At 44.1% G+C, this 13,981-nt stretch overlaps 1 protein-coding gene across 2 annotated transcripts in view; it reads right to left on the bottom strand.

The window, feature by feature from the left end:
- Window positions 1–13,981, bottom strand: part of LOC123969752 (phosphoribosyl pyrophosphate synthase-associated protein 1-like) — a 25,462-nt gene extending 11,481 nt beyond the window's left edge. Inside the window, exons 1-4 of one of the 2 annotated variants that reach the window (XM_046047382.1) lie at window positions 13,325–13,981; window positions 8,453–8,505; window positions 8,235–8,301; window positions 6,970–7,142 (exon numbers count right to left, since the gene is read on the bottom strand). In XM_046047382.1, coding sequence (XP_045903338.1) covers window positions 6,970–7,142; window positions 8,235–8,301; window positions 8,453–8,505; window positions 13,325–13,482 — 451 coding nt within the window. In that variant the 5' untranslated portion in view covers window positions 13,483–13,981. The remainder of the gene's footprint in view (window positions 1–6,969; window positions 7,143–8,234; window positions 8,302–8,452; window positions 8,506–13,324) is intronic. The other variant, XM_046047383.1, reaches the window with a different exon arrangement.

Below are 13,981 nucleotides of genomic sequence, written 5' to 3'. Positions count from 1 at the left end.
GAAGGAGCTAAAAAGAGCAATTGCAGAGTTAAACAACAAATCAATTGAGAAAGCTTTAATTCATGACAACATCAAATGGACGTTCAACCCACCTACAGCTTCACATCATGGTGGTGCTTGGGAAAGCATGATCAGACTGGTCAGAAAGGTCTTAGTAACTGTTTTACATCTACAGACTTTATCTGATGAAACCTTAGTCACAGTCATATGCGAAGCCGAAGCAATCTTGAATGACCGACCAATTACGAGAGTTTCTGAGGATCCTAATGATTTAGAACCCCTGACACCTAATCATCTTCTTACTTTGAAAAGGAAACCAATTTTGCCTCCAGGCCTGTTTGATCAAAAAGACCAGTACGTAAGACGAAGATGGAAACAGGCTCAGTATCTTTCAGATTTATTCTGGAAAAGGTGGACAAAAGAGTATCTCGTTACTCTACAGGAGAGACAAAAGTGGAACAAAACAAAACGTAATCTTACAGTAGGAGATATCGTTTTGGTTGCGGATGCTACTGCACCACGAAATTCTTGGATGATTGGAAGAATTATTAAATCTTTTCCGGACAAATCGGGCATAGTTAGATCTGTGCAAATCAAAACCAAAACAAACATAATTGAGAGACCAGTGACAAAATTAGGCCTATTGGTAGAACAGTCAATGTAAAAGTGAACAAACACACCAAATAGGGGTTTATTTGTTCGTTTATTTGTTTGTTGTTTTTATTGTAAGATGTTTTTGTTGCATTTATGTCTCCATATGTGTATATGTTTATAATTGTTATGTCTTGTATTGCCATGAACAATTAGGGGCCGGTTGTGTTGGAGCCATTCTGTGTATAGCCATGGGTTGGCGCTGTGTGCAGCCACAAGTCTACTTAAGACATTGGGTAATTAGTGCAGGTGTGGCGCACTGCGAGGTGCATGGTTTTTGACCGTGAGGCACGGCGTGTAATTATGGAGACTGACTTGAGTTAAGTTATTATTGAATAAATATTTTATTTTTCGTTATGTTAATAAATGGATTGGCATATCCGACGTTAAGTTCAGACTTTTGAAAGTTTATCATTTTATTTTATTATTTTAAGCCAAAGGAAACAGCACGCCTGAAACACGCGTGCAAAACAACTTAAATGTGCGCCAACAACGAATATATTTAGTTTAGTTTTGTCTGACGAAAGTAACACTAACGTGAAAGTCTCAATATTTTAAGTAAGACATGCATCTGGGGTTCAAAAGCTGGAAAGTACGAGTGTATATGTTAAAAAAAAAAAGTGTAACATTAAAAAGTAATGTGGTGCACAATTTAATGCATCCCCTCACCTCAGCCAAGCGCATAAATTATTCAACAAGACTTTGTATGCACAGCACACTCGGTATTTTGTTTACAGCCCTAATTGGCTGATTGTTACTCTGCCATGTGCAGCTGAAGCTACAGAAAGACCTAAAGACTAGCTGAAACCTACAAAGACTGTACAAACCACAAAAAGATTGGGCCCCATGCAAGAACCACTTGTGCAAACAGTTCTTCTTAAGTGGCTTGTACAAGTCATTTCAGAGAACTTGCCGTATTCACCAATTTTCTTTTATTTGATTTTTCTCTTGGGCTCTAACACAATTTAGAAGTGGTCCAGAGCTCTCCTAGGAGTCATGTGCAATTTGTCTGCTGTTATCCCAACCTAGGTTTTTTACTAATTGCTCTGAAGCAATTTTGAAGATTTGTCTCTGTATATAATAAGGTCAGCTTTAAGTGTCTTCTTTTGGATAGCTTTGGAAGAGTGTGACAGCATGTTGATATATATTATCAGGGACGGATTAATGGTTGTTGTCATGCTTTAGATTACCACGGACATTGCTTCTGCATAAACCTTATGAGTGAGTGAATACAATAGACATTACACTGAACGGCTGGTCAGTAACAAGGGGAGTTCTGCCGGTAGACGTCCCCGCAAATCCTGCGAGAATGATAATTGTTGCAATCGACAGCTTGCATTTTATATATGCTGTGCAATTTGTGCTGTAACATCCAAAAAAGGTGAGATGGAAAGCGCAACGTTTGGGTGAGATCCTGGATGGAGAGGTGGGTAACGTGGACTGTATAGCCTACGGAAGGAAATGTCAGTAACAAATATCAAACATAAAATGTTTATGAGAACAAAGCGACTTAATCCGAATACTATGGCTGAAATGATTCATCGATTACTAAAATGCATCAACGCAAATTCTTTGCATCGAGGCTTCGTTTAATCCATATAACTATAAAGCACACTGTTCCCCTTCGAGGGAACTCGAACTGCGTCGGTGACGACACTATGGGAACGCCTCTAGGCGTGGCAGGGCTGAACTATGAATGAAACTACTCCAATCCTATTGATGTTACTAGAACGGTATGTGTGTGACGGCGTAACCGGAGGGGGTATATAAGCACGCCGGCACATAGGACACATTAGATTCTTTCTATTCAGCAGGCACTCTGGCTATATTTGGAAGCTCCATCATCCTACCTGAAGTCGAGTCGAAGCGATTCCGACAGTGTGTCTTTCCATGTGAGCGTTTCATCACGGAAGGTGATTCCCATGGGATGTGCCTCTCATGCCTGGGGATGTCGCACGCCCAGGCAGCTCTGGAGCTCTTGTTCTAGAGGATGGTCGGATGCGCTCCCCCCGCGGCACAGGCCCCGCGGTCGCTGAGGCGTCGCGGCGGCTCCAATCCTGGGGATTGCAACGCAAGATCGCCGAGGGTGCCGGAACGGCTGAGGCCTTTTTCCGGTCCTCGCCTGCGGAATCCTCGTCCCCGATCGGGGGCCCGTTTCCCGGTTTCTCTCACTCGAGGGGTGAGTCCGGAGAGGCTTGCACGATCTGGCTCTGAGGAGCTAGATGTGTTTAGCATGGAGAATGACTTTGGGGAAACGGAACGTCATCAGCCCTCACCAGGATACGAGGAGTTAGAAGTGGTGACGCGGGCTGTGGCCAAGCTGCACATTGATTGGCCACAGGCGGTGCAGCGGCCATCGGTGGGCAGCAAACTAGACGAGCGGTTTCTGCAACACCGAGCGCCACCCCTGCGTTGGCCCCTACCATTTTTTCCGGATCGTGGAACAAACCCTTCTCTGCACAGCTGTCTACATCCCCCCGGGCTGGACTACTGCAACGTGAAGGAGATCAGACAGCACGGCTACGGAGCGATGCCACGAGTGGAGGAGGCGCTGGCTAGCTACCTCTCTCCCAACCTCTCCTCATCCCTCCGGACGCCGGCGCTCCCCACCAAGCCGTGTCGGATGACGTCCGATTTGGTGGGCAAGGCCTACATGGCAGCGGGTCAAGCCGGTGCCAGCCTGCACACGATGGCTGTCTTGCAGGCATACGAGTCCGATCTCCTTCGGGACTGTGACGTAGGTGGAGGTCCCTCTGAGGAGGACCTGACTGAGCTCCGTAGAGCGATGGACTTAGCTCTCCGTGTGACCAAGGAAACGGCCCGTTCCACCGGCCGATCCATGGTGGCTTGGTGGCTACGGAGCGCCATCTGTGGCTCAACCTCTCGGGCATCGAGGGGAAGGAGAGGGCTTTTCTCCTGGATGCGCCCCTCTCGCCTACTGGCCTGTTTGGCGAAGCAGTGGATGCTGTCGTCAACAGGTTCCAGCACGCCAAAACTCAGGGAAAGGCGTTATCTCCCCCGCCGGTCAGACTCCAGGACCGCGACGGCTCAGGAAAGTAGGACGCAGCCTTCGTCCAGCACCTACCGCCGCAGCCAGAAGCAGAGCGTCGCTTCACGGGATCCCCCTCAACCAACCTGGGACGCAAGACGGCGCTCTCACCCACAGCCCCCCAGAAAGACGGATCTGAGGACCGTCATTCAGTCTCGGCGGGCCCGGGGGAAGAGGTCCTGAGACTTCGAGTAGGGGGCCCCCCCAGATTCTGCGGGATGGTCGGGACTGCAGTACACGCAGAACAGAGCCAGGTGTTGGGACAGGAAGTCCGCTCTCTGCTAAAGAAAGGGGCCATAGAACTCATTTCCCCGCCGGTCAGAGAAGCCGGCTTCTACAGCCGATACTTCCTGGTTCCCAAGGAGGACGGAGGACTGCGTCCGATTTTGGATCTGCGGTCCCTGAACCAATCTCTGAGGAGATTCAGGTTCAGGATGCTTACCATCCCCGCCATCATCAGTCACATGCAATCCGAGGATTGGTTTGTCACGATAGATCTGCAAGACGCTTATTTCCACATCTCCATCCGTCCCTCTCACAGGAAGTTCCTTAGGTTCGCCTTCGGGGGCACAGCTTACCAGTATCAGGTTCTTCCGTTCGCCCTAGCACTATCTCCCCACACGTTCACCCAATGCATGGATGCAGCTCTGGTTCCGTTGAGGCTCCAGGGCATCCGCATACTGAACTATGGGAGCGATCTGTCGCCGAACAATTATTTCGACAGACGCCACATTCACGGGATGCCATGGTGCAGACGTGGCCGAGGCTGCGTCTGTATGCGTTTCCCCCAGTCGCTCTGCTCCCTGTGGTTCTGGAGCGGGTCTACTACTAGTAGCCCCGTTTTGGCCGGCACGAGTGTGGTTCTCGGGTTTAATATCGCTCCTTGAGGGCCCGCCCTGGCAGGTCCCTCTGAGGAGAGGCCTGCTGTCCCAGGCGGAGGGCCGGATCTTTCACTCGCACCCTGCCCTGTGGCAGCTATGGGTCTGGCCCCTGAGGGGGTGCAGTTCCTAGAGGCAGGCCTGACGACAGGAGCAGTCGAGACGCTGCTCAGCTCCAGAGCCCCGTCCATGAGAAGATGTACAGCCTAAAGTGGAATGTGTTCACCACCTGGTGCAGAGAACGGGCGGTGGACACAGTTACCTGCTCGGTAATTGTGATACTGGAGTTCCTCCAGCACCGTTTCTCCGCTGGCCTCTCCCCGTCCACGCTCAAAGTGTATGTGGCTGCCATTGCAGCATTCCACGCCCCTCTGAGTGATGGGCCCTTGGGGAGGCTTCCACTGGTCGTGCGCTTCCTCCATGGAGCCCGGAGGATGAGACCCGTGATTCGTTCCAGGGTTCCCACCTGGGACCTGGCAGTGGTTCTCGAAGCGCTGGCTGAGGCCAAGCACCTGACCCTTAAGATGACCTTTCTCCTCGCTATCACCTCTCTGAGGAGGGTGAGGGATCTCCAGGCACTTTCGGTTTCTTCCCGATGCCTGGAGTTTGCCCCGGGGAGGGTCAGGGCCATCCTGCACCCTTGTCCAGGTTATGTCCCTAAGGTTCTGGACAGATTGGCAGGGTCCACGGTGCTGCAGGCGTTTCATCCCCCACCTCATGTGACGGCGGAGGATGGGAGACTTCATCTGCTCTGCCCTGTCAGAGCATTGAGTATTTACAATCTGAGGTCTTCCCAGTGGAGGAAAGCAGACCAGTTGCTGGTGTCCCCCAAGGCTGGGCTCCCCGCTTCTAAACACACCATCAGCAACTGGATCGTTCAGACTATTTCCCTGGCCTATCAGGTGCGCGGTTTGCCTTCACCTATGGCGGTGAGGGCACACTCTACTCGAGGCATGGCGGCTTCTAGGGCCCTCCTCGCAGGGGCGTCACTCCAGGATTTGTGTGACGCGGCTGGCTGGGCCACCCCTCACACTTTTATCCGGTTTTACAGTCTGGACCTTCATTCTGCACCCGGCACCCGTGTGCTCTCCTCCTAGTCGTGCGGTCAGGTTCTGCATGCTGGGGGCAGGCGGAGTTTCGGCGTGGCCTAAGTGGGTATCTCGTTCCCATAGTGTCGTCACCGACGCAGTTTGAGTTCCCTCGAAGCGGAACGTCTCGGGTTACATACGTAACCCTTGTTCCCCAAGAAGGGGAACGAGACACTGCGTCAGTCCGCCACACCTCACCCCGCCTGGAGTGACTTGCTTCATAGAAAGGGCTAATGTGTCCTATGTGCCGGCATGCTTATATACCCCCTCCGGTTACGCCGTCACACACTACCGTTCTAGTAACACCAATAGGATTGGAGTAGTTTCATTCATAGTTCAGCCCTGCCATGCCCAGAGGCGTTCCCATAGTGTCGTCACCGACGCAGTGTCTCGTTCCCCTTCTCGGGGAACAAGGGTTACATACGTAACCCGAGACGTTTCGCACTGACATGTATTACTGTCGCACATCGCACTTATGCTGTAAACATGACGTGATTATGATGCCGCTGTTTGCAAAGTGGAGGAAGAGAGAAAATATCAAGGGACAAAGAAGAAAGTGTCCAAAGTATGGGATTATTTCAAGCTATTCAAGCTAGAAAACAACAACTCTGTAATGTTACAGTCCGTCCACCGTAAAACGAAACTTATGTCGCCTCGGCAACAGCCCGACGACACCTGATCAGAAAGCACCCAGTGTCCAGCAAACCAGAGACAAGGTAACAGTAACGATTAACATTTAACTGAAATTCTGATGATGTTTAGCTGAAGGCTAGCCAAAGTAAACCACAGTCCTCAGCTGAAAATGTACACATGTGCATTTGTTGTTTTCCATTTTGGGTCATGAGCTGTAACGTCACAGTCAAGAGTTAACTGGGTGTCGGGGAACTGCACTTCTTAACTCACCTCCAGCTCTCTCTGTAGCTCAGACAATCCCTGCTACCTGCGTGTGCTAATCCATTCTTTCACCCATATTCTTTGTCTTTAGAATTGATATTTTTATAATAACAAACAGCTGTTTTGTATGCAGGATCGCTCATTTCCTGTTTCACTGTGTTTTCTTGACTAAACGTGGTTTGGAGACCTGCCAAGCAAAAGTACTTCTTAAACGACACATCGATGAATCGTTTAAATAATCTACAGAAGCTTCGAGTACTAAATTCATCGTTTGCTGCAGCCCTACTGAAGACTTGAGGTTAGTTTGTTTAGTTATGATTTTATCTGCACCAGCTGATCCAGCTGAATTATTCAGTTGGTATAAATAACGTCAATAATGACAAAGGAAATTACAATATACAGTCCATACCAGCTTTGGCTAACATGGATGCCAGCAGCTTGCAGACAATGGATCCCCTCTTCCTCATCTTGCACTGCTTGCTGTAAGGAAAGTAGGGTATGACCCCGATGATATTCTTGGCACAGGAGGTCTTCAGGGCATAAGCCATAACCAGCAGCTCCATGATGGCTGTGTTGACATCTCTGAGAAACAACACATTAAATTCAAGACACTGTCTTAGATATCATGACCCGTAAAAAAGCTGTGCTGGTATACAATAATTAGTTTGAGCCTAGGGTCGTCCACAAAGAAAATCCAAACAGGCACAGAAGCATATGTTGATGGGGATTGTTGAGTCAGCAGCTTAATGATTGTTTACAAGATCACCATCTCATAAATCACTGTAAATGAAGCAAACAATGTCTGACAAAGACTTGCCTGTTTTATTCCCACTGTTGGCACATGGCCTGCTATGGACTCTGCCTTAACCAGCTTTTCCTCTAAGCCCCAAGCCAAAAATAATCTCAAAATTTACTGGCTGTTGAAATACAAGTGATCAAGCTGCAACAAAAGGAAACTAAACTTGACCTAAATATGAAGTTCTAAAACCACTTGCAAGTTAAGTTTTAAATCAATATCCCCAAAGGCTAGAAAGCAGAACTCTGGGTGGTGAGATTTTGATAAACTACCATGATGGTTGTTAGTTGGATGACTAGGACAGTTTCACTACTTTAGAAAGGTGAAGAGCTGCTGGTGTAACAAGATACTGTATGTAGCCATTTTGGCCTTGACAGCTTGTTGAAACCAGAGATCCCCACACAGGCAGGTCAGCAGCCTGCGACGTTTGCATTGACGAAGTACAGGAAGCTCCAACATGTGATGTCCCCTCCTGTGACCTCTGGTTATTTTTCAGAGCATGCCTCTTTGTCAAAGCAAATAACTGATTAACAAGGACCAACTGGTTAAAGTGACACAGTTAGTGTTGCCTACACTGTTTCACTTCCTGCAAAGGTAAACTTCATTTGGCCTCAAATCTCCCAGGCAAACTAATGCTAAAGGATTCTTAAATGTGAACTAAAGACTTACCAGGGTCACAGTACACCGTTTTTTGACTTGTTTCAGTTAAGTACACAGTAATGACAAATGCAGTATATAGACATACACACACTGGCACAGCCAAGGAGAATGTGCTTGCTAAAACTGATTAAAACTGCACTTTTAAAACTGATTAAAAATGCTCTGTAAAAACTTCTTAGGGTTTATCATCACGTACTATGATGCTTTGATGTTATTACCTGGGAATGGTCTGAATGATAAAGATGTCTTGTCCACGGACTGACTCTTTCACATCCACTCTAGTCTCTGAAAACAACCACCCCCCCCCACCCCCCAAAAGAGAAAAAAAGAAAACAATCATTGTTCATGTGTGAAGCCGAGTGAGAGGACATTCAACCACAGTTCATTCATCTAAGACTTTCATTGTGGAAATGAGGGACCTGAGGATCAGCCTTACCTGTATTTGACTCTTGACAAACCACTGACTTGCCCAACTCGACCCCCAAGCGTCTGGGGAAAAAATAAACAGGCCAGAGAGGTTGATAAAACCATTTGCAGAGGTGAAACAATGTGGTGATGAATTAATTTGTAGATTAACAGAAAAATAATCTGCAACCACTTTGGTAATTGATTGATCATAATTTTCTCAGCTATGAATCAAAACATTCTTAGGTTCCAGGTTTTCAAAGGTGAGGGTGTGCTGCTTTTCTGTTTTATATAACAGTAACTTGGATTTTGAACTTTTGGTTAGACAAAACAAGATATTTAAAAATCACCTTGGGCTCTGGGAAATTGCAATGGGCAATTTTTCACTCTCTTGGACATTTAATAGACCAAACAATAACTAGATTAATGTAAAGAATTGGCAGACTAACCAATTATGAAAATAATTCTTAAATAACTTTGCATTTCATAACTTTACAAATGCATCCTCACCGACTATAAAGTGACTGTGCAGGTAATTTATTTGCAGTTGTGATTTCATTAAATAAATGTGACAGCCATAAACGAAGCCCACAAATTTAAGGTTTTGTTACGTCCATCAGTGTAATTGTGATAAGACTGCAAATCTGTTACCAGCTTCAAATAGAAAAAACCAAACATGAAAACGGTGACAAAAAAACAATACCAAAAAATGTATGTTTTTGATATTTCGACATTTAGTGCAAAACAGTCCTGATGCATCGAGCCAAACTCTGAACAAGCCCGGATATTATGAATACAGCTGTGCCATCAACAGAGCATACCTCAAATGTCACATGAGAGTGTCAATAATAAAGAAGGGACCTGATGGCTCTGTAAAGCCAGCACTGATGAATAAGAGCTTGGCTTGGTGACAGTGGGAGGCTCTGCCAGTACAGTCAGCAGCTAGGCAAGACAGGCATCCCTGCCTTTGTAACCTCACCCTGTTAAAATCCCTAACCTTGTTCAAATATTTGATATACTCATCATCTATCATGACTATAGTACCTATAAGCAGAGAAATAAAAAGAAAGATCAAATACTATGGGACACGTGGTTGTAGTGTTATTTCTGTTTATATATCCATTTGTCTAACAAGAAAAAGCTGCAAGCATACTGCAAAGGAGGCCCAGTTTGCAGCCTTATAAACAGCTTTCTAAGTCCCATTCAGTGAAGAATTACATGGTCATAAAAAAATAAGGATGAGTTCACAATGTGCACCTCAGAGTGAATGTTCAAAACACTATTCATTAACATTTACTGTGTACTTGTGCTGTTATTTAACCTTTGCTTCCCAAGAAATCTCTACTTGGCTCTAGAATGACAGCACAATATCCTAACCAATGTACTGCCATGTTGCCAAACAGAGAAAACTGAGAAAGCTAAGCTTTTCTTCCACTGTGCAAGCAACGCAACTTGCGCTTGGCTGTCTGACAAGCCTGCAGGGCTGGGAGAAACATGGCTGCTCTGTGATTTCAGAAGGCCAACAACAAGAGAAGATATTGGTGTTTGCAGAGATCTGGGTCAGCCAGTATTTTTCTTAAGGACTGCAAACAGATACTTCCTATTGTTTTTATTTTCATATCATTCCATTGAATCTTACCTGGTTTCAGTTGTTTGTTCTACAGAGCCACTACCCATTTAAATGCCCTATAAATCATTGTCTATTAAATCATATCTGGCTGCTACATCCAGTGTACAATATCTGTACCCTACTTTACTCTCTTGAGAGGACAGTGTCTGTACTATACACTCCATTCATCGCAGCGATTATCACTGACAGCTCCTTTGAATCTCCTACACTGAGACATTAACCCAAATTAGTTATAATCTAAAAAAGCAAGTCTTTCATCTTCACTGTGTAGCATTGTGCACAGTGTGCTGTTAATCTGCTATTATACTTTTAAGGGAAATGCTGATTAAGCTCTACAGACTTAATCAAAGCAGCTGGGCTGACAAACTTAACTTCTTATCTTTCTTTAGTTTCTTATATTGCCACTATTTTATGCCAAAATTTGACATGTTAAAGTCAGATCATATTCGTGCCAAGACATGAGCAAATTCTGATTATTTATTAGGAAAAATAAATAAATAACCAAAACATTGAAAGAGCATTAAGTCCATCAAGGGACAATAACTCATGTAAGTGGTTTTATAACACGTTTTACATCACATTTTTCAATAGAAAGAAGGGACGCCTATCTAAGAATAGTGTACAAGATTACATGGGCAATAAACCATATTTAGGACAGATCAAACATAGCAATATAATTAGTCTAACCAAAATAAAATCGTGCCCAAAAGTTGACCACTTATAAAATATTGATCAAGGATATAGGCCACATAAATGTAAGATCGGACAAATTAAAAAACCAAATTGTTTTGCAATGCAATTACATACACAAGCACTTACATAGGAATGTTTTCTTGCAATGTTGGAGGAAATGCTTATTAATCACTTAGTATAGACACAAACTCTCCTTCTGTTGTGTTTTCTGGAAGTTCAGACTTTTCCAAGTTTAATGTCCAACATTAAACTTGAACAAATATAGGCACTGTACCATCTGACTAAGTATGTTTCCTTACTTACACAGGTGTTGTGGGATAAGTTATGTAACACAATATTCTGTGCCATCATCTCAGCATCATCTTGTGGACAACACATGGCGTTAGTGTCATGAGTTACCCTATGATTTCCACACTGTACAGTGAGTAATTGTTTTGTATAGTCAAACTGAAATGCATTCAATTCAGAGACATAGCAGGTGACAAAGAGACGCTGAAGTTAGCTTCCGATTTATAAGTTAAGGGGAAAGCTAAGGGGAACTTAAGTGAAAGTTAACTTACATTGCTGAGCGACAGATTCTCCGTTTTTAGCACCTCTTAGGCATTTTAGGCAAAGCCTTAATGCTGTCTGAAACACTTTACATTGAAAAAACTTTATTTGTGAAAATGAAAAAAAGATATCGCTGCTTTTTCCCCCTACATGTAGAGATCCAAAATCACTACACCTATAAATCTCAAATCTAAACTAGATTGTCCCAGAGAGACTAAAGTTTCTTTAAAGCACAGTTTCAGATATGTGAAACCTTTTTTCAATTTTTGAAAACACATTGAAGGGCGATTTATCTGCTTTTTTTGCATGTAGACCACATTAAACCAGGTCCAGATCCAAAACCACTATACCTAGAGTTCTCAAATCAGGACTAGATTGTTCCAGAGAGACTAACGTTTCTTTAAAACATAGCTTCAGATTTGTTAATCATTTATTCTCTTTGAGAAAATGAAAAAAGGATGATTATTCAATTCTTTTTTGACATCAAGGGGCCTGGCCTTACAGCCTTTCGACAACTCTGTCTCTGATTGGTTAGTGCATCTTTCCTCCGCTGAGGCTGGTTCAGAGCCTCTAAGGTTGGTGTTATGATGGTATTACGGTTAGCCAATCAGAGGCAGAGTAGGGGGCAGGACAAGAGTTGTTCTTCAAATGATATTTGTTGGATATATGGTGGGAAAAAATTTTTTTATTGAAGTATTCCAGTTTTTAGCTTTTTCCTGCCTGCCATAACCCTGTATCTGTTTAAACTGTTGTGGTCTTGTGTTATCCCTGTTGACATAGTAAACTCTGTAATTCTCTTGCTTTTTGAGTCTGTCAAAGTCCAGAGGCTTCACTATGCAGATAAACAAGAACATATTACACATATAGTTAAACACTTATAGCTATAAATGCATTGAATACAGTGATGAATGTAACTGAGTACATTAACTCTTGTTGTGGAGTATATTCACTATGTGGCAGAACTTCTACTTAAGTAAAGGATCTGAATAATTATTTCACCTATGATTATATGTACTATATGATGTGTTTATATATTGTATATATTATGTATTTACTATGTCTAACTATAGACATCAACTACAGGCATCAACAGAGCGATTGCAGAACCTCCACTCTGTTACATCCAAATAAAACCCAATATTAAACACATTAATGCAAATATTTTAGCTCTAGGTACACAGTTTCGTTTGATCTGGATTCACTCTGTAACAAACAACAAAAAATATGTAGCACTAAAAATGCAGCTAATTTAGAATGTTTATCTACTGTGACTACAAGGTTAGCATTATTGCTAACAACTTTATGCCAACAATGCCTCAACATTCTGGAATCAGAGTGTTTTTCTGGTTGTGTCCATTCTGCTGACATTGCCTGAATGCATCAGAAGTAGCAGGACATGAGATTGGCTGTTTCACGCGTGCAACCAGGTCTACTTCATGGTACATTATGAAGTTGTTGCTGTAGCCCAATTTAGTGAAATTGCGCATTATAGTATTTTCACAAAAAGAATAAAGGTTTCACATATCTGAAAGTATGTTCTAAAGAAACCTTAGCGTGTGTGGAATAATCCAGTCCACATTTGAGAGCTCTAGGCATCGTGGTTTTGGATCTGGACCTGGACCCGGTCTAATGTGGTCAACATGCAAAACAAAAACCCCAACGAAACAGCATTTTATATTATTATCACAAATTGAATAAAAACGTTTCACAAATCTGAAACTATGTTTTGAAGAAACGTTTGCCTCTCTGGGACAATCTAGTCCTTATTTGAGGACACCAGGTGTAGTGGCTTTGGATCTGGACCACTGTGGTCTACATTGAAATCGCCCTTTTTTCATTTTCACAAATAAAATAAAGTTTTTTTCAAATCTAAAAAAGTGTTTCAGACAACGTTAAAGCTTTGCCTAAAATGCCTAACCACTTTCACAGCAGTAAGAGGTGCAAAAAACGTAGAATTAGTCGCTCAGCAATGTAAGTTAACTTTCACTTACATTGATGGCGATGATATTGTATGGTTAAAATGTAACTTACTCTGTGATCTTCTTGGCCAGCTCTGTGCAGGCGGTGGTGGAGTTGGCAGAAAAAACACGGTAGCCGCTTCTGGAAACATTCATTTTCGTGAAACCATACGACAGCTTTGGAGAGTGAGAAACTAAAGACCTGTGACCCCCAAAACGCCTAATAGGCATGTTGCTTTGGAGTCAACGTGGCTACGTTTCCCCCCAAACTGTCCTTTAATACTTGTACAGTAGCTTCACGCTAAAATCTCCACTCAGGCTGGTTTAGACGTCCACCAAGCAGACGCATCTTTCAGTAAGTATTAAAAAACTCAATGAACCCTTTGTGACGGACCACTGTGTAGGATACAAACTAAAACACCTAAGAGCACATGCTCCACACGTAACGTGCGACAACACTCGTGCTGGTGCTAGCGGCTCAACAACTGCCTTCACATCGACCAGCACCACGAAAAAAAAACACCCTGTCTACCAATAACTCGACAGCAGACAGAAAGCTGAGCCCTGTGTTTCCATGCGGCTCACTGAGTCTTTGTCGTCTCCAGAACAAACGCACACAACGGTTTATGTTACCATGAAGACGAACTGCAATGTGTCGAAAACTTCTTGAGCGCTGCAAGTGTGTAATAAATTCAAAACACTCCGCAGCATTTAAATGTGACTGCTGTAA

This window comes from Micropterus dolomieu, linkage group LG04, assembly GCF_021292245.1.
Source record: "Micropterus dolomieu isolate WLL.071019.BEF.003 ecotype Adirondacks linkage group LG04, ASM2129224v1, whole genome shotgun sequence".
NCBI classification, from domain to species: Eukaryota; Metazoa; Chordata; class Actinopteri; order Centrarchiformes; family Centrarchidae; genus Micropterus; species Micropterus dolomieu.
The sequence above is the reverse complement of the archived record's forward strand: the minus strand, read 5'-3'. Positions and strand labels throughout refer to the sequence as shown.